This window comes from Hyperolius riggenbachi, chromosome 10 (genome assembly GCF_040937935.1).
Source record: "Hyperolius riggenbachi isolate aHypRig1 chromosome 10, aHypRig1.pri, whole genome shotgun sequence".
Taxonomy (NCBI): Eukaryota; Metazoa; Chordata; class Amphibia; order Anura; family Hyperoliidae; genus Hyperolius; species Hyperolius riggenbachi.
In genome coordinates, this window is record NC_090655.1 from 141,667,812 (window position 1) to 141,693,798 (window position 25,987).

At 45.2% G+C, this 25,987-nt stretch overlaps 1 protein-coding gene across 1 annotated transcript; it reads left to right on the top strand.

Annotated features, from left to right (window-relative positions):
- Positions 1 to 4,356: 4,356 nt before the first annotated feature.
- On the top strand, positions 4,357 to 24,102 carry LOC137536734 (protein rtoA-like; the record flags this gene model as incomplete). Its single annotated transcript, XM_068258954.1, has 2 exons — positions 4,357 to 4,584; positions 23,473 to 24,102. Coding segments are annotated over exons 1-2 (858 nt in total), but the record flags the coding sequence as incomplete, so codon positions are not given.
- Positions 24,103 to 25,987: the final 1,885 nt, after the last annotated feature.

A 25,987-nucleotide genomic window follows, 5' to 3' on the forward strand; every position in this document is an offset into this window, starting at 1 on the left:
GGGGTTCACTTTTTTTTTTTATCATGTAGCTAGTTCCCCCCTCCCTGCGGCGTCCTCCCATAGCGTCCAATCGCCACCGGCGCCGCTTGTCCATAAGGAAATCCCGTTCTGAACAGGATTTCCTTGAGAGCTTCCCCCGTCGCCATGGCAATGATCGGAGTGACGTCGCCGACGTCATGACGTCACAGGGAATCCCAATCCACCCCATAGCGCAGCCTGGCGGCGATTGGCCAGGCTGCGCAACAGGTATGCGGGAGGGGGCCCTGTATCGTGGTGGGTAGTGGCACATCAGCAGTGGGCGGCAGCGATCAGACCAAACACGCAGCTAGCAAAGTGCTAGCTGCGTGTTTGAAAAAAAAAATATGTAAATCGGCCCAGCAGGGCCTGAGCGCCACCCTCCGGCGGCTTACCCCGTGTCCAGCACGGGGTTACCGCTAAGGAGGTTAAGCAAGCTCATTTTTCTCTTGGATATATCATAATGGTACATGCTAGGCTGGTTTCAGAATGTAGTGTTGGTAGTGGTATAGCGATTAAGAGAGCTATCTACCATGCACTCAGACCTGGGTTTAATTCCTGGCCAAGGTATGTAAGCTGGCTTTTGAAAGCCTACAAATCTTTAAGCAAACTCATTTTTCTCTAGGATATATCATAATGGTACATGCTAGGCTGCCTTCACCATGTAGTGTTGGTGGTGGTATAGCGGTTAAGAGCGCTATCTACCAAGCACTCAGACCTGGGTTCCATTCCCAGTCAAGACCTGGGTTAAATTCCCGGCCAAGGTATATAAGCTGGTTTTGAAATTCTACAATTCGCTGGAAGAGGGAGGGAGGAGGGAGGAAGAGAGGAGGGAGAGAGGAAGGGAGTGAGGGAGGAAGGAATATTAGGAACAAGCCTATAAGAGCCTAACTAGACTCTCCCTAGCAGAGTCTGTCAGCACTGCAGCTGTCCCTTAACTAATTAGTGTAGGCAGACTAGTGAGTAAAACGGCACCAGGACCTTGCCTTGTATAAGGGGGGGTGGGGCTCCAAGAGTGAGTGCAGTCTGATTGGCAACAATGTGCCTGCTGACTGTGATGTAGAGGGTCAAAGTTTTGCTCAATAGAGCATTATGGGGCGAATCGAACTTCCGGGAAAGTTTGCCTTCACAGGCGAACGCGAACCACCCGAAGTTCGCCTGGAACCGTTCACCGCGAACTGTTTGGGACATCTCTACTCAGCAGTAGAGTAACTACAAATCATGGGGACCTCAGTAGAACTTTAATGCCCCCCCCCCAATGTTCCCATGGTTTCCCTTGCCTACACATGGTGACCCTCACAGCCTGGGGAGCCCATCTTGCAGTGGTCATAAAACATGTGTGGACCGTGTAATCTTCAAACCTATAGCAAGTATGGCCACAAAAACACATGATCTGAAGAATGGACCCCTTTATGGGTGACATTTAGTGGTAGCTGTGGCCCCTTACAGCTCTGGGCCCCCTGCAGTCGCAGGGGCTGCTCCCCTGTAGTTACGCCCTGACTTTCAGTGTTTCTAGGGATTTATGTACATTTTCAAAATTGACTGGTAGATACATCATGTCATTTAACAGCAAAAATAAATAAATAAATAAATAAAAGTAATTTTTTTTCTATCGTTAATATAAAATTATTTTTTTCAGAAACTACAAGGTATTTTTGAAAAACCTTGTTCCCACTATTCCCACTATTTTAACATACCTAGCTAATGTGGGGTTTATTGCATGTATGGGGGTTTTGCTATTAATTGCTTAAGTCAGTGCTATTGACTTCAATGCAATTTTGCCCCAAAATTTGCTGGCCAATGCGCAAAAATGTGAAAGTTGAATTTTAAAGTGAAATTTGAGGCAATTGTCAAAAAAGTTTGGTAACCACAAATGGCCAATTCATTGTCAGATCAAAAATATGTCTGCTCAGCCCTAAAATTCAACTACTGTTTGACTGGCTCATTTATACAGGTCAAGATCTTAAAAGGAACCCGAGGCATGAGACCTATGGACCTAATGAGACCTATGGACCTATGGAGGCTGACATATGTTGCCAGGCAATGCTGCTTATCAGTGGTCAGTGGGTGCTAAATCACTCACCTGAAACAAGCATGCAGATTATCTTGTCAGATTTGGCACAGACATCTGATTTCATGCTTGTTCAGGGTCTATAGCTTAAAGTGTTAGTGGCAGAGGGCCGGTAGGACAGCCAGGCAATGTGCATTATTTAAAAAGAAATAAATGTGTCAGCCTCCATATCCCTGTCACCTTGAAGCAGGTTATGTTGGCGTGCAGCGCTGAGCGTGGTGAACTGAAGCTGGGCACCGTCATAGAGGCAATGCTATGCTGTGCGCCCTGCGTAGCGGTAATTAGGAGCTCTGGCAGCTGCCAGACCAAACTAGCCTGCACCAGAATAATAGGTACTTATTTCCCCTCAGGTTCCTTTTAATGTTTAACTCTTGCAATGAAAAGGAAACAAAAATGATTACAGACAAGTTTTCAGTAGGGCTAGTCCTATATATATATACCGATGCTGCATCTCATGATGTCATGTGTTAGTTTTGGTACTCTTCAGGACCTTTTTACACTCTGGCATTGCAGTTAGTAATTTTACAGCAAGAGGCCGCTAAGTCAATAAAGGTCTATGGAGACTTTCGTACTTAACCCTCCTGGCAGTAACCCCGACCTGAGCTCGGGGTAGGAAAAAGCAGCTGCTACTGGTAAGCCCAAGCTCAGGTCAGGGCAGTGAAAAAAAACTGCTGCAGCTGTGCGCAGGAGGCCCGCGCGCCAATCAGTGCTGCTCAGCGAGACTCCTGCATCACTCCCCCAAAGTGTGCCTCTATTGTGCGATCCCCATATCCACGGTTATCTTGCGGGGACCCGGTGGCCCATGTGATCAGACCGGCGGCAAATTTACCTGCTTTGCAGGAGTCCCTCGTGCAATCGGCACTCTCCAGGGACTCCTGCCTCTCTCCCCCCAGCAGCAGCGGTGGCATTTGTCAAATGCCGCCGGGACCTCCATAACCCTGCTGTTCTCTTGGGGACCTGACGGCCAATCAGAAGAGCGGAGCGGTGGTTTCAGCGGTGCGGGGTGACGTAGGGTGGCGTGACGTCATGGGGGTGGGGCGGGAAATTTAAAAAATAAATTTTATTGGCTCTAAAGTTCATTGGATTAGATACACATGAATCAAACACATGTGTCCAATACACTGTTGCCATTTGCTTCCCTGCTGTGAGCTGAGCAAGTGAGCTGTGCTGTGCTGTGATCTGCCTACTGATTTTTGGGTTTTTGTACTGACCTCTGCCTGGATTTTTGACTACCCTCTTCGCCTTCTGATTCTGCCTGATATTAGATTTCTGTGTACCAACCTCTGCCTGGATTTTGACCTACGCATTCTCCTGCCACCTGCTCTTCACCTGCTATGGCATCATCCTCGAAACGTCTCACAGCAGAAGCGCTGATGAAGTTCGAGGCCGGTGATCCAGATTTGAAGTCGCTGGAGGACTCCAGTGACAGTGATGCACCTGGCAACCTGTCATCTGATTCTGAGAGCGACAGCGACTATATCACCAGGGACACAGAAGTTAGTGATGCACGTGTTTGTTGCCCAATCAACACTACTCAGGCCCCACCACCGCCCCCCCCCCCCCCCATTTCGGTTGAATGTGATCACTGCCCCCTGGTCTACCTGCAGCTGTTCTTCAGTGATGCTGTTATTGAAAAAAATGCGGTTGAGACGAACCGCTACGCTGCGCAAGAAATGGCTGTTCCACGATGGGCCTTTTTCCAGGAGCTGGATGTGGGGTGGTGGGGCAGCCCCTGCAGAAATGGTACTGGTCGACAAACAAAATAATCGCTACCCCCTTCTTTGACACAGTAATGTCGGAGTACCGTTTTGGACTCATCATGAAGTTTCTGCACTGTGCAGACAACACCGCCTTCAATGAGTCCACCCACCCTGCACCAAAGCTGAAAAAGATCTGGGAGGTTTTTCAATGGGTGGTGGAAAACTTCTGCAACACTTATGTACCCCAGAGGGACATAAGTGTGGATGAAAGCTTGATGGCATACAAAGGCAGACTGTCCTGGATCCAGTACATAGCGTCCAAGAGGGCCCGGTTTGGAGTAAAGTCCTACAAGTTATGCGAGGCATCAATGGGCTACATCTAGAACAGCATACTTTACACTGGGAAAGGGACACAATTTAACCCTGGCGACATCATCTTTGGTGGAGCCTTTGTTGAATAAGTGGTACTGTGTGATCACAGACAATTTTTACAGTTCACCAGAACTTTGTGACATCCTCATCAGAAACAAAACTGATGCCTACGGCATTGTTCATCCTAACCGGTGAGAAATGCCAACTGCCTTCGCCAAGCAAAAGCTAAAATCTGGGGACATTGTGGCTTGGCAGAAGGGAAAAATGATGGCACTCCGCTGGGGTGACAAGGACGTTTGTGCGCTCAGCACTGTCCATGATGCATCATCTGCCACCATCACAACACGAGAAGGTAAAGTCCTGGACAAGCCGCAAGTCATCCTGGACTACAACAATACAATGGGTGGGGAGGACCGAGCTGAGCAGGTGATGACGTACTACCCCACAGTCCGCAAACAGCAAAAAAAAAAATACTATTATATTTATTTATTTTTTTGTCATCTGCTGGAACAGTCTCTGTGGAATGCGTTCATTTTGTATAAGCAACGCAGTGACAGGCCAGGAACACATTCTGACTTTATATGGAAAATGTGAGAAAGCATATGTCTGAAGTACCAGACTTCATCAGCAGATGTGCGAGTTGGGTGCTGTGCATCATATGTTGTCAATCCTGAGCGCCTCACTGGCCGACACTTTTCAGACTATATTCCACCCACTCCAAAAAAAGCTATACCAACTAGGATGTGCGTTGTTTGCTGCAGCAAGACGGATAGCAAGGGTAAGAAAGTCCGCAAAAAACATGTTTCTACTGCCCGGACTGTAATGTTGCCCTGTGTGCAATTCCATGTTTTACGATATACCACACCCGGGAGGTGTACTAGGTATATACTGTACTGCATGTACATACTGTATATATAATCTGCTGGTTATTTGTACAGTTTTTGCTATTATTTCAGTTTACTGATAAATTTAATTTTTTCAGCAAATTTGTGTTATAATCTTTTATTTATATGCAGGATGTCTTCCAGGCCTTTATTCGAATATATTTTGTTGAGTTAAGACTTAATAATTGGATGCCAAAAATTTTTGAAAAAAATGTACCGCTTTTGACTCCATAATAATAATTCCAGACAGAAATGCACTGCCAGGGAGGTTACCCTTCTGGGGACCGTGCAGCGTAAATTCTATACCGCACTTGTGTCTGCCTAACTCTAATGCAGCATAGGATTTATGCCACCTGCCATTTATACTCCCGATGCGATTGTGCGTACTAGAGAGGGGAGCTTATGCTGTCATATGCCAGCTGACATCTCCCCTCAGTGATCAGGAGCGATTGGCTCCTGATCACTATGATTGCTGGCCGATCGTAGTGATCACTATTCGCAGTGGCAGTCTGAGGGGAAGAAGAGGATGGGAACGCTCCTTCCTGACGTTCCCCCTGGCAATCATTGCTCCCCTCTGGCCAGCATCCCAGCTCGTTCTGCCTAAAAGGAGTCATCAAGGGGTTTTAAGAACAATAAGTGCTACTTACCCAGGCCTTCATCCAGCCCCAAGCTCCCAGCATGTCCCTCACTGCAGCACCGAGGCTGAAGCTTCCCGGTCCCCGGTGATGACGTCAGGCGACCTCAATCACCACCACGTGGACCAGAGCATACTGCGCAGGTGCAGAACTACTGCACCTGCGCAGTACACTCCGGTCCACGTGGTGGTGATTGACAAGGCCGACTTCCAGGTCGGCCTGACATCATCGTCGGGGACTGGGATGCTTCACAGGCGAACGGCTCACCACGGAGATGCAGCGAGAGACATGCTGGGAGCTTGAGGCTGGATGAAGCCCCAGGTAAGTAGCACTTATTGTTCTTAAAACCCCCTGGTGACTCCTTTAAGTGTTGGGTCCTGGCTTGATGACATCAAGCCGCGACCCGGAACTTAGCGGCAGTGTGAGTGGTGATGCCGGCCAGAGCTGCTCATATTATTATTATTATTATTATCACTGGAGCCTGGGAGGTGAGTAAAGGCTACTGGCAATACATGGGACACCTGGCTACACTGGGGACACCATGCCTAGCTATCTATACTGGGAAACCGGCTGCCTGCTTCTTCCACCCCCCCCCCCATGTAAAATGGCCTAGTTCTTAAGGGGGGGTTAGGCAGCCAGTCCCCAGAGGGTAAATGTTACACGATGCAGTGCAATGGACGTAGTCAAATCACCACAATCCCGTCGCAAAGTCAACAGTGTTACCGCATGAAACGTGCCTACCACATAGTTTATGCAGTAATGCAAGTCTATAGTGAAGGAGTAACTGCACAACGGAGTGCAGTAGTAGGACACGATGCGCTGTCCAGCAGGGAGTAGGTCACTGAACAGAGGCGGCTCTAGGCATATGACCCTGTTGGTGCACTCTGCTGCAGAGTCATACGAAGAATAGATTTATACGATGCAGTGATCCCATGGCAGAGCCTGCCTGCCCGGTGTAAAAGCAGCCTCAACCACAGAGCTACATAAATCAAAATGTATAGGCTTGCTGCAATGATCTGTGGCCCATTTATTGAACAGGAAAGAAATATGCCAATCATAGATGTCATCAGAGATTTCATGTTTTTCTATATTCATTTCTTCCACATGGAATTAGTCATTTATTCAATTTCCTTACATGGTCAGCACAAGAGCTGGGGCAGGTAAATTCATGTACAATGGCCTGCAAACATCCATGATTTCTTTATACTGGGTCAGGTGAGAATTGGTTTATGGCAGTGAAAGTGGGTTTAGATTTTAAATACTATGCTTAGGAACTTTCCTGAAAACTAATTTGTATGCCTGCACACAAGAGTGTGTGATATTAAGCTTGATTAGGTTTTAGTTACTACAGGTAGAGTATTATCCCACACATTCTTTTTTATTTGTTTTCCACTTCCAAAGCTTCACCACAGACAACTAAAAATGTGAAGAAATAAAGCATTGCATTACATACAGGACAATGCTGTGAACCAAACTTCCAGCTCACCCCTCACATACACCCTCTTAGGTGTCTTCTTCATATATGTATCTGAGAACCTGCTAGTGGTGGGTGACAATGTCCTTAATTTAAAGGATACCCGAAGTGACATGTGACATGATGAGACAGACATGTGTATGTACAGTGCCTAGCACACAAATAACTATGCTGTGTTTCTTTTTTTCTTTCTCTGCTTGAAAGAGTTAAATATCAGGTATGTAAGTGGCTGACTCAGTCCTGACTCAGACTGGAAGTGACTACAGTGTGACCCTCACTGATAAGAAACTCCCCTTATCTCTTTCTTGCTCTCAGAAGCCATTTTCTGCTAGGAAAGTGTTTCTTATCAGTGAGGGTCACACTGTAGTCACTTCCTGTCTGAGTCAGGACTGAGCCAGGCACTTACATATCTGATATTTAACTCTTTCAAGCAGAGAACGAAAAAAAGAAACACAGCATTGTTATTTGTGCGCTAGGCACTGTACATACCCATGTCTACCTCATCATGTCACATGTCACTTCGGGTATCCTTTAAATTTGTTATCAGGCAAAAAAATTGAGTTTCACTTATCTGGGGCTTCTACCAGCACCATGCAGCCATCCTGTGCCCTCATAGTCACTCACTGCTGCTCTGTTCACCCTCCATCAGCTAGTTTAGTTTTTGCCAACCTCGGGGTCGGCGGGCCGCATTGTGTACATTTTTATGCATTCCCGCTGGTGCAGGAACATTAACACATACATTTTTACGCATTAGTGGTTCAACGCGTACATTTTTTCACATTTTTGCTCATTCCCACTGGTGCAGGAACATTAACACATACATTTTTACGCGTTAGTGGTTCAATGTGTAAATTTTTATGCGTTGAACCACTAACGCGTAAAAATGTGTGTGCTAATGTTCCTGCACCAGCGGGAATGCGTAAAAATGTACGAAATGCGGCCCGTCGACCCCGAGGTCGGCAAAAACTAAACTAGCTGATGGAGGGGGACCAGAGCAGCAGTGAGTGACTATGAGGGCACAGGATGGCTGCATGGGGCTGGTAGAAGCCCCAGGTAAGTGAAACTCATTTTTTTTGCCTGATAACTCCTTTAAAAGCAGGAGATATTTTGCCTTAAATTCTATATTAGTTTAGCCTGCAAAAAAACTGTATATGTCCATGACATTATATAAAATTAACACATTTACTGGTTTGCTATAGTGTGACCCAGATCTGCTGAAACTATTTTATCATGTAAAGGACAACCATACATAGGCAGTGACATTTTCATATATAAACCATGATGGCTGGTTGCTGTGCTGAACATTACGTTGCCTTGGCTATTCACTGGAGTTCTTTAAAAAAACAAACCAAAAAAAAAAAAACATATTCCCATAGCCTGAATGCAGTGATTAATCATCTTCTAGCAAAGGTTTACAATCCAAAGAGCAAACAACCAATTTTAAACACTCAGCTTCACGTATAATGTAATTTGAAATGCTCATTTTTTTCCCCTTCCTTCAACGTGATATAGTACGTACATTAGTGACAAAACAAACACAGGTTGTAACATCTTGAATTTTTACAGTTATTGCAGTTTTAGTTTATTTGTCATGACATCACTAAGCACTAATGGCAAAGTATTTTAAGGTGACATGTTCTAATAGCAGAGCCCTGCTTCAAATTAACATGAGATCTTCCTCCTGGTCTGGGCATTGTGTTAGGTACACAATCAGATATTATAATGATTGTGTATTTATAGTGTGATGTTAAGGCTCATACACACATCAGACTATAGTCTTTGGAAAATGAAAGATCACAGACCAATCTTACCACCCTTCATGTAGTATGAGAGCCATACTCTACACAGTCTTTTCTATGGAGCTGAACTCCCCATCAGACAGAAATGTTTGCAAGATGCTGCACACAAACATGCTGCACACACTCAAAAGATCTGTAGCTGCAAAAGATCTGTTGCTGCCAAAAATCCATTCCTGCAAATTGCAATGATAGTCTATGAGATCTGCAGATCATCATACACACATGATTTAACTGACATTCATCTGCAGATCAGATCCACCAGGATGGATTTTCAGATCTGCGATTCTGCGGATGATTGCTTGATCTGCAGATGAATGTCAGTTAAATCATGTGTGTATGATGATCTGCAGATCTCATAGACTATCATTGCAATTTGGTGTGTGCAGCATCTTGCAAAGATTTTTTTCTGATGTGGAGTTCAGCTCCATAGAAAAGACTGTGTAGAGTATGGCTCTCATACTGCATGAAGGGTGGTAAGATTGGTCTGTGATCTTTCATTTTCCAAAGACTATAGTCTGATGTGTGTATGCACCCTTAGGCTTCTTGCACACCAAGACGTTGCGTTAGGTGCCACGTTAAGGTCGCATAACGTGCACCTAACACAACGTATGGTGTTGCAAGAGCCGACGGTAGAGTGAGCCGCGTTAGGCAGCTCGATTCCTATAATGTCTCCCAGAGTGGCGCTGATTGGCCAGCGGGACCACGTGATGCGGAGCGAGACACTCAGCATCACGTGGTCCCGCCGGCCAATCAGCGCCCGCCACTGTAGCTGGCTCTCCCCGCCTCCTCTCCGCCCCCCACTGCGCATGTGCAAACAGTCTAACGCGGCTATAGCCGCTCCAACACCGTAGCATGCTGCACTTTGCGGAGAATGTGCAGCGTTACATGTAACGCAACGTGGGCTGTGTGAACAGCCCACTTGTGTTACATTGCTGTGCGTTGGGGGAGCGTTACAGGCGCACTAACGTGCACCTGTAACGTCTTGGTGTGTAAGCAGCCTAAAAGTTCAGAAGCAGGCTTTTCTCTTGAAACCAAGTAAGGACTCTGAATCCATCAAAGAACAGAACAGCTGGTGAGGATATCATGTTTGCATGTTTGGAGAACTTCACAATGAGCTAAAAATTGTTTGGATACAGACAAATCTCCTGTTTAAAAATGTGCCTGCACACTGAAACTTGAAAAAATCTTTTCAAAGAATATAAGGTCTTTTTTTTTAAAAAAAGCTTTATGTTTCAACAATTGGCCCTAATGTACATTGGCTGATAAACACATCTATGAAGGTTTTGTAATTAATCATAAAAGTCTGCGCCATTGACTTCAGTGCCAAATTTACCTGAAGTATTCCTTAAAATGCAGTGGCTTCATGAATTTGATTTGAATAAATTTACTTATCTCTGTGTCCCTATATATATATATATATATATATATATATATATATATATATATATATATATATATATGTATATATATATATATATGTATATATATATATATATATATATATATATATATATATATAATTGTATTTTAATTTTATTCATGAGCTACAATGAGACCCTTTTTTGTGGGGTTTTTTTCAAGCTTAGCGAATATTTGTTTCTAATTAGGGTTTGGATACTTTGCAAGGGACATGCTCTTCATGAACTTAAAAAATAAAAATATGACTACCAATTTTGATTTGTTTAACACCAGCATTGTTTTGTTTATCAATGTGCTTTGTAGAAGCCTTTGAACTGTCTGCAAGAGCTTGTAAACGGGAATTTGATTCAGTTTTGACAGAAATATACCTAGGTGTTTCCACTGCTGCCTATCAGATCAAACTAGAACTTGCATGAGTGCATTTTACTCTCATTTGAATTTAATCTGAACCATGCTATTTACCAGCCTGTACATTTTTGGGAATATGAATATGTACGTATGTATCTATCCCATAAGTTCATAATGATAAATCATGCACTCAAAATACTAGCAAAATAACCTGCTGCATATAATTAAAAGTTAATTTGCATCAAGAACTATGTGTGAAAGTGATATAATCTAAAATTATGAAACATTAATTCTAGACTTTTGCTGGTCTTTGATATTACATTTATCTTTATGTGATTCTGTATCTTTTGGGAGACTGAATTATACTGTATGTCTGACCTGTTTCATGAAAAAAAATGGGTAACTGAAATCTCTTGGCTTGAGGGAGGAACAGAACAGATTCCTAAGTTATTTGTTTATCTTTGCCAAAACAGACTTTGTTTACAGTGGTGCTCATCCAATATTCGGGTATCCAAACTACCCAGATAATCCAAACTTTTTCCACTATCCGAACTGTGAATAGCAATTCGGATATTTTTTTAAATCCGAATAGCACTATCCGACAAACTCGGATTTCCCATCTGAATTCCGAAATCCAGACGGATAGTTATTTCAGATATCTGAGCATAAGCCAAAATCACCTTCAATGGCAAAAATGCCTTTCGAAGGCAGTCAGGCCGAGAGAGAGAGAGAGAGAGACAGAGAGAGAGAGAGAGATTTTGAAGAGGAGTATCCGGTGTCACACTCACCTTGGCGGCCGGTCACGTCATTCTGGGATGTCCTCCTTGGTGCGCACGTAAAGGGGCTCATTCGCTTTCCTGTGTTCCCTTTAGGTGCGGCGCGCTGTGCACATGCGCGCAAAGTATTGCGCGCGCATAGGGTTGCGCGCGCATAGGGTTGCGCACGCATGCGCGCGCACCCTTGCGCGCGTGCACGCATGCGCGTGCACAAAGTGTTGCGCGCGTTAATTTCGCCGCCAAATTCAAGTATATAAGCAGCACTGCCCTCAGCTGCAGTGCTGCTCGTTCTGGCAGTTTGGCTAGCCTGTTGGCGAACCGTGTTCCTGCTGATTCTGATCTTATTCTCTGTTGTGACCTTGGCCTGTGACACGGACTACCGCTGATCTCCACCTGCTCTGACCCTTGGCTTGTTACCCAGATTACCGCTGTCTGCCGCCTGCCCTGACCCTTGGCTTGTTACCTGGATTACCGCTGTCTGACGCCCGCCCTGACCCTTGGCTTGTGACCCGGATTACCACTGTCTGCCGTCTGCACGGACCGCTGGCTTGTGACTCCGACCTTCGTAGTACGCCTTTTGGCCTGGATCTCTACTCTTCATCTGCTCAAGTCTACTTCACAATTAGTGTCACTTGTTCTCCCAACCACTCTCTGAGGCAATCCCAGTAGTGACCTGGTAGGGCACTAGGCAGCGAAGTTCCACATCCCCCTCCTGGGGTTGTGGTCCTGCACTCCCCTCAAGGGGGTGTGGGTGAAGACCCGTGGTCACCTAGACTCCACTACTGGGTAACGCCTCTTCCTTCGTGGGAGGGTCAACAGGGACTGAAGAGAACCTAACATCCGGATTTTAAAGAGGAGCATCCGAGCACCCCTGGTTCTCACTTCCACGGCTTTAACCTGTGCCACATAATTCTTACATCCATCTGTGATTTAATAAATATAATAAAAGTATATCCTACTTGTACTAAATTTCCAGTCTCTAGGCATATGTCTGCAACAACAAAAAATCTATGTTTCTGTGCGCTCCTTGAATATAACACTCAGTGATAGTGTGAAATAAAGTCCAAAACACGGTCAATTAACTTATTTACGTGTCCATGGATCACTGCACTAGTCATCAAGCATATGATGTATACAATAGTTCTCCTTCAAGATGCTGCACTCACATGTACTTTATAATCTTCTTACAGTTGTGTCACTCAAAGAAAAAAGAAATAAACTATAACGTGATACTGTATTATAGCATTGCCTCTTCCCACAACACCCAGTGCTTTAAATTATATCTGTTTTTGTATCCACCATTAGGTTATACAGGTCCTCACCATGTGATATTGCTGCCAACCCACAGACAGCAACAACAACACCTCCAAAACTTTGGAACATATACACTCTCCCAGGTGCATGCAGGTGGCCCACCAAGGTCATACGTGGCCTCTCGCCTTATGCTCTGCTGCCCAAATTATAAGACAGCAGATGCGCTTAATATATCCCGGCAGGTGTTTCCCAGCCAATTCTCAGCAGATAGGTCTCCACAGGAGCAATAGCTTCACGCCAGCCTATTAACTGAAGGACTCCACATAGCGTAAAACCATACACTTTATTAAATTGTGAATTCATCTTTCTCCCCTTCCCTGGAACCTTCAATCTAGATTACTGACTGTTGCATATGTCACACAAGCATCAGGCCAGAGCTTCCATTCTTCAACACTAAAGGTGCGTACACACATGCGACTATAGTCGTTTGAAACGATCGTTCCCCGATCGTTTCAAACGACGATCGTTTAAAAAAAAGCAACCAACGATCATTAAGTCTAACGACGGACGAGCTAGATCATTAAAAACTAACGATCTAGCTTGGCGGATTTTTACCAACGACGATCGTTTGCAAAAGTAGTACATCGTTGGAAACGGTCGTTCGTACTAGGCTTGACATGCGCATTTCACTATTTCTCCGTGAAACTTCTCATTTTTATGCGCAGGCGCAATAGTTGCTTTACGTGATGTAACGTTCGTTCTAACGATCAGATCGTTACACACATTTAAAAACTAACTTTACTTAGGTCGTTCTTTCATCAATTAAAAGTTTGTTTGTCGTTCTCAACGAACGATCGTTTCCGCATGTGTGTACGTAGCACTAGGCCCATATGCAATTACTTTTTATCCAGAGTTTACTACCAGGTATTATTTTTAAACTTGTCAATAAAATGCCCCTTAAGCAGGAAAAAAATTTTTAGGCCCCATTAACACTAGAGCATTTTGCCGCGATTTCGGCAAAACGCTCAAATGCTAGCGCTTTTAAAAGCGCTAGCATAATGAAACCCTATAGGCCCGTTCTTACTTGGGTGATTTGCGCTAATCGCCGCAAATCATCCAACAACGGGCAAAACCGCAAAACGCAAACGCGTCACCTGCACCATTTTCAGGCGATTTCCAAGCGATCGCGTTTTAGTGCTTTAGAAGTTAGAATGTGATCGCACCAAAATCGCCGCAGTGTTCAGTGATTTTTCTATGTGAAATTGCGGAAAAATCACTCCTGCAAAACCCCGGCAAAAATCGCCGGCGTTTCACATTTTGTAAGTGTGAATGGGGCCTTATAATATTTTTTTTTCACATATTTTGTAATACTTTTTCTATCAAAAGTGCTGGAAAGTTATTTTGAATAGAAGATGAAAAAGTATCTCCCATGAGAAAACTTGGGAGAAAAAGGTAATTGCATACAGGCCTAAGTGGCATGTACCGAGTGTTATTCCTTTTCCTCAGACACAAACATTTCATATCGATAGTTTGCAGCGCAACTATTATTAAATGAATTGCAGTTCTATAATAGGTGTTTCCTGTGGTGCTAATTTAATACAAACCTCCGCAAACGTTCGCGGACATGCGAACTTTCGCTAACCGCAATAGACTTCAATGGGGAGGCGAACTTTAAAAACTAGAAACATTTATGCTGGCCACAAAAGTGATGGAAACGATGTTTCAAGCGGTCCAACATCTGAGTTTTTGCATGGATGACTGCGATACATGCCAAAAGACCTGGGGAAAAATCTGGATTTAATGAGGCATGGATCCCGGAGGGTTTCTGCCCGCCCGAAGACTGTCAGTCAGTCCCCACACACAGCATCTCTGCCTGCACGCCGTGTGACTGCCTGCCCCACGACTAAGTCGTTCCCCACACAGCATCTCTGCCTGCAGGTAGAGGTGGCCCGAACCTCCAATTTTCGATTCGCGAACTTCCGCAAAAGTTCGGTTCGCGTGAACTTTCGCGAACCGCAATACACTTCAATGGGGAGGCAAACTTTGAAAACTACAAACACTTATGCTGGCCAGAAAAGTGATGGAAAAGATGTTTCAAGGGATCTAACACCTGGAGGGGGGCATGGTGGGGAAAAATCTGGATTTGACGCAAAGCAGCGTTTTAAGGGCTGAAATCACATTGCATGCTAAATTGGAGGCCTAAAGTGCTTTAAAACATCTTGCATGTGTATACATCGACCAGGGAGTGTAATTAGAGTACTGCTTCACACTGACAGACCAAACTCACTGTGTAACGCACCGCAAACCGCTGTTTGTGTTGTGACCTCTGTGCTGTACTGGTGCGCACCATGGCCAGAGTGCAGGCTATGGTGGTATCAGGCTATGGTGGTATTCAAGCCCATGTGGTCGGGCTGAGGTAGCTGAATGACAGAACAACAGTGACAATGTCCAGTTGATCGAATTTGGTCAGTCCACAATGAAGCAACGACCTTATCTTCTTGGGTCAGGTGTGCCCCTCAACCCCAACACACTCATATAGCTGGCGGTCATTGCTTCATTGTGATACGCAAGCCCCTTAACCGCGGCAAGGTAACGATCACAAAGGGGAATTGACACATGTACATGCCTTTTGTTTTGTTGTTGCAGCTGCAGTACAGCCAGAAAAATTAGGCAGGCAATGTACACGCACCAGAAAAATGATTATAGCAGCCGCTGCTAGCAGCGGCCTTAAAAATTCAGGAATTCGCCTGGAGCCCTGGTCTGGTGGACCCTGTTGGTGGTGGCAGTCAAGTGGACTGCAGGTAAAGATGGCCCGAACGGTTCGCCACCAAACGGTTCCAGGCGAACTTCTGGGGTTCGCGATCGCTGAGAACCGCGAACTTTTCCGGAAGTTTGGTTCGCCCCCATATTGCGTCATGAGGGTCAACTTTGACCCTCTACATCACAGTCAGCAGGCACATTGTAGCCAATTAGGCTACACTCCCTCCTGGAGCCCCCCCCCCCCTTATAAAATGCAGGCAGCGTAAGGCATTAGACTCACTCGTGTGCCTGCAGTAATTAGAGAAGGGATAGCTGCTGCAGACTCTCATAGGGAAAGCTTAGTTAAGCTCTTGTAGGCTTGTTAGCTTGTTCTTGGCTGATTGTTATTGCTAAAAAAGCACCCCTCAACAGCTCTTTTGAGAGCTAATCTTGTTCTTGTGATCTATTTTTTTTTTTGTGTGTGTGTGGCCCACTTGCATTTTATACAGCCCTGTCAGTCAGTCGCAGCTGGCCTTTGGCCCCTTGGTGGTATAATTACTACTGTGCCAGGTGCACATTGTAATACCCATCACTGCATACAGGATCTTCTCAAAAAATTAGCATATTGTGATAAAGTTCATAATTTTCTGTAATGTACTGATAAACATTAGACTTTCATATATTTTAGATTCAAATACACACAACTGAAGTCGTTCAAGCCTTTTATTGTTTTAATATTGATGATTTTGGCATACAGCTCATGAAAACCCAAATTTCCTATCTCAAAAAATTAGCATTTTTCATCCGACCAATAAAAGAAAAGTGTTTTTAAAACAAAAAAAGTCAACCTTCAAATAATTATGTTCAGTTATGCACTCAATACTTGGTAGGGAATCCTTTTGCAGAAATTACTGCTTCAATGCGGCGTGGCATGGAGGCAATCAGCCTTTGGCACTGCTCAGGTGTTATAGAGGAGCAGGATGCTTCGATAGCGGCCTTAAGCTCATCCAGAGTGTTGGGTCTTGCGTCTCTCAACTTTCTCTTCACAATATCCCACAGATTCTCTATGGAGTTCAGGTCAGGAGAGTTGGCAGGCCAATTGAGCACAGTAATACCATGGTCAGTAAACCATTTACCAGTGGTTTTGGCACTGTGAGCAGGTGCCAGGTCGTGCTGAAAAATGAAATCTTCATCTCCATAAAGCTTTTCAGCAGATGGAAGCATGAACCCACTTTTGAACCAGAAACAGCTGCAGAAGCGCCTGACCTTGGCTACACAGAAGCAGCACTGGACTGTTGTTCAGTGGTCCAAAGTACTTTTTTCGGATGAAAGCAACTTTTACATGTCATTCGGAAATCAAGGTGCCAGAGTCTGGAGGAAGACTGGGGAGAGGGAAATGCCAAAATGCCTGAAGTCCAGTGTCAAATACCCACAGTCAGTGATGGTCTGGGGTGCCATGTCAGCTGCTGGTGTTGGTCCACTGTGTTTTATCAAGGGCAGGGTCAATGCAGCTAGCTATCAGGAGATTTTGAAACACTTCATGCTTCCATCTGCTGAAAAGCTTTATGGAGATGAAGATTTCATTTTTCAGCACGACCTGGCACCTGCTCACAGTGCCAAAACCACTGGTAAATGGTTTACTGACCATGGTATTACTGTGCTCAATTGGCCTGCCAACTCTCCTGACCTGAACTCCATAGAGAATCTGTGGGATATTGTGAAGAGAAAGTTGAGAGACGCAAGACCCAACACTCTGGATGAGCTTAAGGCAGCTATCGAAGCATCCTGGGCCTCAATAACACCTGAGCAATGCCACAGGCTGATTGGCTCCATGCCACGCCGTATTGAAGCAGTAATTTCTGCAAAAGGATTCCCTACCAAGTATTGAGTGCATAACTGAACATAATTATTTAAAGGTTGACTTTTTTTGTTTTAAAACACTTTTCTTTTATTGGTCGGATGAAATATGCTAATATTTTGAGATAGGAAATTTGGGTTTTCATGAGCTGTATGCCAAAATCATCAATATTAAAACAATAAAAGGCTTGAACTACTTCAGTTGTGTGTATTTGAATCTACAACATATGAAAGTCTAATTTTTATCAGTACATTACAGAAAATAATGAACTTTATCACAATATGCTAATTTTTTTAGAAGATCCTGTATACCTACTACCTGTTGTTCCCTTCAGTGTACCCACCTACCTACGTGAGCGCACGCAGTGTCACTGTGCCTGTCCGGTACCTGTCTGTGTGTGACAGGTGCACATTGTAATACCCATCACTGCATATACCTACCTGTTGTTCACAGTGAACCCACCTACCTACGTGAGCGCACACAGTGTCACTGTGCCTGTCTGGTACCTGTCTATGTGTGACAGGTGCATATTGTAATAGCCATCACTGCATATACCTACTACCTGTTGTTCACTTCAGTGCACCCACCTACCTAAGTGAATGCACGCAGTGTCACTGTGACTGTCTGGTATCTGTCTGTGTGTAACAGGTGCACATTTCTAATACCCATCACTGCATATACCTACCTGTTGTGTTCAGTGCACCCACCTACCTACGTGAGTGCACGCAGTGTGATATACCACTCCGTGCAAACCTGTTCACTGCACCTGTGTGACTGCACATTGTATTAGTCAAGTCAGTGTGACAGCTGCACATTGTATTGTAATACCAGTCACTGCTACCTTTCACTGCACCTGTGTGACCGCACGCTGTTTAGTATACCAGTCCGTGCATACCTGTTAACTGCACCTGTGTGACAACTGCACATTGTATTGTAATACCAGTCACTGCTACCTTTCACTGCACCTGTGTGACTGTACATTGTATTAGTCAAGTCAGTGCATACCTTTTACTTCATCCCCCCGATATGGACAAAACAGGTAGAGGCAGAGGCAACTGCCTACCCCAAGACTAAGTCACTCCGCACACAGCACCTCTGCCCGCAGGCTGCTTGACTGCCTTCTCTGCCACCACCAACAGGATCCAGGACTCCAGGTGGATTCCTGAATTTTTCAGGCCGCTATAATAATTCTGGTACGTGTACATGCCTGCCTAATTTTTCTGGCTGCACTGCAGCTGCAACAACAAAACAAAAGGCATGTACATGTGCGAATTCCCTTTCACGATCATTACCTTGCAGCGGTGAAGGGGCTTGCGTATCACAATGAAGCAATGACCGTCGGCTACATGAGTGTCTCAGGGGGGGGGGGAGGGGGGCACACCCAAGACAATAAGGTTGTTGCTTCATTGTGGACAGACCAAATTTGATCAGCTGTACAGTCACTGTTGTTCTATCGTTGAGCTACCACAGTCTGGCGACCATATGGGCATGAAAACCGACACGACCTGCACTCTCGCCATGGTGCGCACCAGTCCAGCATGGCCGTCACTACACAAACAGCTGCTCGCGGTGCGTTACACAGTGAGTTTGGTGTGTCAGTGTGAAGCAGTACTCTAATTACACTCCCTGATTGATGTATACACATGCAAGATGTTTTAAAGCACTTTAGGCCTGCAATTTAGCATTCAATGTGATTTCTGCCCTTAAAACGCTGCTTTGCGTCAAATCCAGATTTTTCCCCACCATGCCCCCCTCCAGGTGTTAGATCCCTTGAAACATCTTTTCCATCACTTTTCTGGCCAGCATAAGTGTTTGTAGTTTTCAAAGTTTGCCTCCCCATTGAAGTGTATTGCAGTTCGCGAAAGTTCACGCGAACCGAACTTTTGCGGAAGTTTGCGAACCGAAAATTGGAGGTTGGGGCCATTTCTACCTGCAGGCAGAGATGCTGTGTGGGGAGTGACTTAGTCGTGGGGCAGGCAGTCACACGGTGTGCAGGCAGAGATGCTGTGTGTGGGGACTGACTGACAGTCTTCGGGCGGGCAGTAGCCCTCCGGGATCCATGCCTCATTAATTTTGATAAAGGTGGGGTACTGAACACTTTTTTGAGTTAGGCGACTTCTCTTCTCATTGACAATGTCTCCAGCTGCTCTGAAGGTCCTTTTTGACAGAACGCTTGAAGCAGGGCAAGACAGAAGTTGGATGGCAAATTGTGCCAGCTCTGGCCACAGGTCAAGCCTGCACACCCAGTAGACCAAGGGTTCATCGCTGCTCACAGTGTCTACATCCACACTTAAGGCCAGGTAGTCGGCTACCTGCCAGTCGAGGTGTTGGTGAAGGGTGGATCCAGAAGCGCTAAGGCGAGGCATTGGAATAAAGAATGTCCGCATGTCCGACATCACCATGAGATCACTGGAGCGTCCTGTCCTTGCCTGCGTGGACATGGGAGAAGGATTACTGGCAGTGGTACCTTTATTCTGTAGTGCTGCGACATCACCCTTAAACGCATTGTAAAGCATAGTTGCCAGCTTTTTCTGCAAGTGCTGCATCCTTTCTGCCTTCTGGTGATTTGGAAACATCTCTGCCACTTTGTGCCTATACCGAGGGTCTAGTAGTGTGGCCACCCAGTACAGCTTAGTCCCCTTGAGTTTTTTATACGGGAGTCCCTTAACAGGCTGGACAGCATGAAAGATGCCATCTGCACAAACTTGGATGCAGACGTATTATCCATCTCCTCTTGCTATTCCTCAGTGATGTCAGCTAAGTTCTCCTCCTCCCCCAGCCACAAACAATACCATGGTCTCCCTCTAGATTGTAAGCCTTTGGGCAGGGTCCTCCTCCTTTTGTGTCCTACCTGATCATGCACCTCCATTACTGTGAACCCATGCTATGCATCTGAGTGAACCTAACTTGCCTAATCTCCATGCTCCCATCCAGTGACTGACTAAGCATTACCTTGTACTCCTACTGTGCTGCATGATCTGGTCTTTCTTGTATTCATGTATTGTCATTTTGCTGTATGTCACCCCTAAATATTGTCTGTAACCTAAACTAATGTCCAGCGCTGCGTAATATGTTGGCGTTTTATAAGTACAATAAATAATAAATAAATAATGGTAATGTTGACCAGCACAAGCCCCCTGCGACACCTGCTGTGGTTGTTCTTCTGCCTCCTCCTCCAAAACAACACCTTCCTCATTATCTGACTCCTCTTCCCCACACAACTCTTCCTCCTCCTCCTCCTCCTCCTCCCCCTGCTGTGCTGCCGCATGTGTTGAGGAATCATCTGCTTCTGCTGAGAATTGATCCCACAACTCTTCCTCCTGTTCCTGTTCATGCTCCTCCACAGCTTGATCCACCACTCTACGCATGACACGCTCCAGGAAGAAAGCATATGGGATCAAGTCACTGATGGTGCCTTCACTGTGATTTACCAGGTTTGTCACCTCCTCAAACGGCCGCATGAGCCTGCAGGCATTTTGCATCAGTGTCCAGTACTTCGGCTAGAACATCCCCATCTCCCCAGACTGTGTCCTTTGACTGTAGTTGTAGAGAAGATACTGTTTGACGGCTTTCTCCTGTTATAGTAGGCAGTCAAACATCAGGAGGGTCGAATTCCAGCGAGTCAGGCTATCGCAAATCAAGCATCTCGCCGGCAAGTTGTTTCTTTGCTGAATATCAACATAGCGTGCCATGGCCACGTAAGACCGCCTGAAATGCCCACACACCTTCCTGGACTGCTTTAGGACGTACTGTAAGCCTGGGTACTTAGACAAAAATCTCTAAATTACCAGATTGAGCACATGTGCCATGCAGGCTACGTGTCAACTTTCCCAAATTCAAAGCCGAAATGAGGTTGCTGCCGTTGTCACACACCACGTTGCCGATCTCCAGTTAGTGCGGGGTCAGCCACTGATCCACCTGTTTGTTCAGAGCAGCCAGGAGAGCTTCTCCAGTGTGACTCTCCGCTTTGAGGCAAGACATGTCTAAGATGGTGTGACAACGTCGTATCTGGCATGCAGCATAGGCCCTGGGGAGCTGGGGCTGTGAAGCTGGAGAGGAAATCGCAGCACCAGTAGAGTTGAACTGCCACTCAGTCAAGGAGGAGGATGACAGCGAAGAGGATGTAGCAGGAGGAGAGGAGGTGGCATCAGGCCTGTCTGCAAGCCGTGGAAGTGTCGCTAGGGCCGCTGCACATCCACGTACTCCCTGCTTGCCAGCGGTCACCAGGTTGATCCAATGGGCTGTGTAAGTAATGTACCTGCCCTGACCATGTTTGGCAGACCAGGCATCCATGGTCAGACGGACCCTTTACCCAATGCAGATGACACCACTTGCCTCTCAACTTCATGGTACAGTTTGGGTATCGCCTTTTTGGAGAAATAATTGCGGCCTGGTATCTTCCACTGTGGTGTCCCAATGCCCACAAATTTTCGGAGGGCCTCAGAGTCCACCAGCTGGTATGGTAACATCTGGTGAGCTAACAGTTCCGTCAAGCCAGCTGTTAGACGCTGGGCAAGGGGGTGACTGGCAGACATTGGCTTCTTCCCCTCAAAGATTGCCCTCACGGACACCTGGCTGCTGCTGTGAGCAAAGGAGCAGGAACCGCTCAAGGTGAGAGGCGGAGTGGAGGAGGGAGGCTGTGATTGTGAAGGTGCAAGGGAGAAAGTGGCTTAAGATGATCCACCTGAAGGAGGAAGAGTAGAAGGAGGGTGGCTTTGCTTTTGTGTGCTGCTTTTGCTCAGGTGCTCTTCCCATTGCAGTTTGTGCCTTTTCTCCGTGTGCCTTCGTAAGGCACTTGTCCCTACATGGGTGTTGGCCTTTCCATGGCTCAATTTTTGGAGGCAGAGAGAACAGATGGCATTGCTCTGATCTGAGGCAGACACATTAAAACATTTCCAAACCGCTGAGCCCCCCTGGGATGATGGCACTATGGTGTCATCAGCAGCTGACGTTGAAGGGCATGTTGGCTGGCTGTACATAGGTGGCGATACATGGCGCCGGACACTGCCACCAGCTGTTTCTGACGACGAGCTCCCCCTGCTTCTTTCAGAAACTCGTCTCCTCCTACTCCTCTCTGACTCCCCCTCTGAACTGTACCCCTGTTCATCTCCTCTATTGGGAACATATTTGGGATCCGTATCATCGCCATCATCATAATCATCCTGCCTAGCTTCACTTGCCTCAGACACCTCCAAAACTGCACCAACAGCAGGTACTTCATCATCCCCCTTCCGCACACGTTATGTCCATAGTGTTGCCTAACTCAGACATATGAGGTGGTGTAACTTGCTTAGCGCCTTCATCTCGTTGTAACAATAATGGCTGTGCATCAGTGATTTCCCCACCAAATAACTCCTGTGAACTGTCAAATGTAGCGGATGTGGTACTTGGAGTAGTGCTGGTGGCTGCGGAAGATGAGGTGTTCTGTGTTAAATAGTCAACTACGTCCTGACAATCTTGGGAGTTTATGGGACGTGCCTTCTTCTGAGCACTGTACTTTGGTCCAGGGCCGCATGAAATTACATCACCACGACCTCGCACAGACCTGCCGCGTGGCCTTCCTCTGGGTCTGCCTCTACCTCTGCCTCTACCTGTTTTGTCCATATCAAGGGGGATGAAGTGAAAGGTATGCACTGACTTGAGTAATACAATGTGCAGTCACATAGGTGTAGTTAACAGGTATGCATTAGGTGGTATACCACACTGTGTGCACTCACGTAGGTAGGTGGGTGCACGGAAGTGAAAAACAGGTAGTAGTAGGTATATGCAGTGATGGGCATTACAATGTGCAGTTGTCACACACAGACAGGTAGTGATGCTCGGATACCCCTTTTTATAATTCGAGTTTGGTCGAATTCGAATAGTAAATTATTCGAATTCGGTCGAATATTCGAGTCGAATATTTTTTACTATTCGATTCGACCTCGGACTTCGACCTCACTATTCGAGTCGGTATTCGAGCTCATTATTCGAGCTGACTATTCGAATTGGCCTTAAATAGCTTCCAACACTTGTTTTGAGGGTGAATGATGCAAGAAACCTCTTTTTTTCCAAGTAACAACAGCAAGTGATTATGTGGGGATGTTCCTTTAAAAAAAAAGGAGGAAAGAGAAGTTGTGTCCAAAATTTTGTTCAGTAATGTATATACTTCTTCTTCTTCTTCTTCTTTATCTTCTATATCTTCTTCTTCTTCTTCTTTTTTATCTTCTATATCTTCTTCTTCTTCATCTTCTTCTTCTATATCTTCTTCTATATCTTCTTCTTCTATATCTTCTTCTTCTTCTTCTTCTATATCGTCTTCTTCTTCTTCATCTTCTTCTTCATCATCTTCTTCTTCATCTTCTTCTTCTTCATCTTCTTCTTCTTCATCTTCTTCATCTTCTTCTTCATCTTCTTCTTCATCTTCTTCTTCATCTTCTTCTTCATCTTCTTCATCATCTTCTTCTTCATCTTCTTCTTCATCTTCTTCTTCTTCATCTTCTTCTTCTTCATCTTCTTCTTCTTCATCTTCTTCTTCATCATCTTCTTCTTCTTCATCTTCTTCTTCTTCATCTTCTTCATCTTCATCTTCTTCATCTTCATCTTCTATATCTTCTTTTTCTATATCTTCTTTTTCTATATGTTCTTCTTCGTATTATTTTTCTATTTCGTCTTCTTTTTCTATATCTTCTTCTTCTTCTTCTTCTTCTCCTTCTTCTTCTTCTTCTTCTCCTTCTTCTTCTTCTTATTCTATATCTTCTTCTTCTATATCGTCTTCTTCTTCTTCACTTATTTCTATTTTATATATTATTTTTTTTTAAAGAAATGCAGCTATTTTTGAGCGTAATAAATAGCTGGTGGCGCACGCATGTTGGAAGCGCCATTGTATGTGCTCCCTGGCAGTGGGAAACACACAGACAGCAGGAGGTAAATTCAGCAGCAGGAGGAGGAGGAGGAGTGTGTGGCAGCAGGCAGTCAATGAGGCAGGCAGCGTGACATAATAGCCCTGGTTTTTACAACAAATTACACAGATATAGCTATTGTTTGACGTAATAGCTGGTGGCAGAGTGGCAGCGGAGGGTAAATCTGTGTACCCTGGCAGTGGGAAACACAGACAGACAGCAGCAGCAGCAGGATGAATGGAGGAGTAATGTGAGCAGCTATTGTTTGACGTAATAGCTGGTGGCAGACTGGCAGCGGAAGGTACATCTGTGTACTCTGGCAGTGGGAAACACAGACAGACAGCAGCAGCAGCAGGAGGAATGGAGGAGTAGTGTGAGTGTGGCAGCAGGCAGGCAGCGTAACATAATAGCCCTGGTACTTAGCGGTGATACCAGGGTGTTAATAAACACAACAGGAGGTCCCAGACAGCGGTCGTGCAGCCCACATCGTGTCCAATACACAACTGGGACAACACAGTTTTCAACCCGGGCACCTCAGAAAAATTAAACCTTTTTTTTTTTATGGTTTTTTTTGTTTTGTTTTTACAACAAATTACACAGATATAGCTATTGTTTGACGTAATAGCTGGTGGCAGAGTGGCAGCGGAGGGTAAATCTGTGTACCCTGGCAGTGGAAAACACAGACAGACAGCAGCAGCAGCAGGAGGAATGGAGGAGTAGTGTGAGTGTGGCAGCAGGTAGGTAGGCAGCGTGACATAATAGCTCTGGTACCTAGCGGTGATACCAGGGCTGTAAATAAACACAGCAGGAGGTCCCAGACAGCGGTCGTGAAGCCCACATCATGTCCAATACACAACTGGGACAACACAGTTTTCAACCCGGGCACCTCAGAAAAATTAAAAATTGTTTTTTTTTAATGGTTTACATTTTTTTTTTTTACAGCAAATTACATAGATATAGCTATTGTTTGACGTAATAGCTGGTGGCAGAGTGGCAGCAGAAGGTAAAATCTGTGTACCCTGGCAGTGGGAAACACAGACAGACAGCAGCAGCAGCAGGAGGAATGGAGAAGTAGTGTAAGTGTGGCAGCAGGTAGGTAGGCAGCGTGACATAATAGCTCTGGTACCTAGCGTTGATACCAGGGCTGTAAATAAACACAGCAGGAGGTCCCAGACAGCGGTCGTGAAGCCCACATCGTGTCCAATACACAACTGGGACAACACAGTTTTCAACCCGGGCACCTCAGAAAAATTAAAAATTGTTGTTTTTTTAATGGTTTACATTTTTTTTTTTTTTTTTTTACAGCAAATTACATACAGGATCTTCTCAAAAAATTAGCATATTGTGGTAAAGTTCATTATTTTCTGTAATGTACTGATAAACATTAGACTTTCATATATTTTAGATTCAAATACACACAACTGAAGTAGTTCAAGCCTTTTATTGTTTTAATATTGATGATTTTGGCATACAGCTCATAAAAACCCAAATTTCCTATCTCAAAAAATTAGCATATTTCATCCGACCAATAAAAGAAAAGTGTTTTTAAAACAAAAAAAGTCAACCTTCAAATAATTATGTTCAGTTATGCACTCAATACTTGGTCGGGAATCATTTTGCAGAAATGACTGCTTCAATGCGACGTGGCATGGAGGCAATCAGCCTGTGGCACTGCTCAGGTGTTATGGAGGCCTAGGATGCTTCGATAGCGGCCTTAAGCTCATCCAGAGTGTTGGGTCTTGCGTCTCTCGAACTTTCTCTT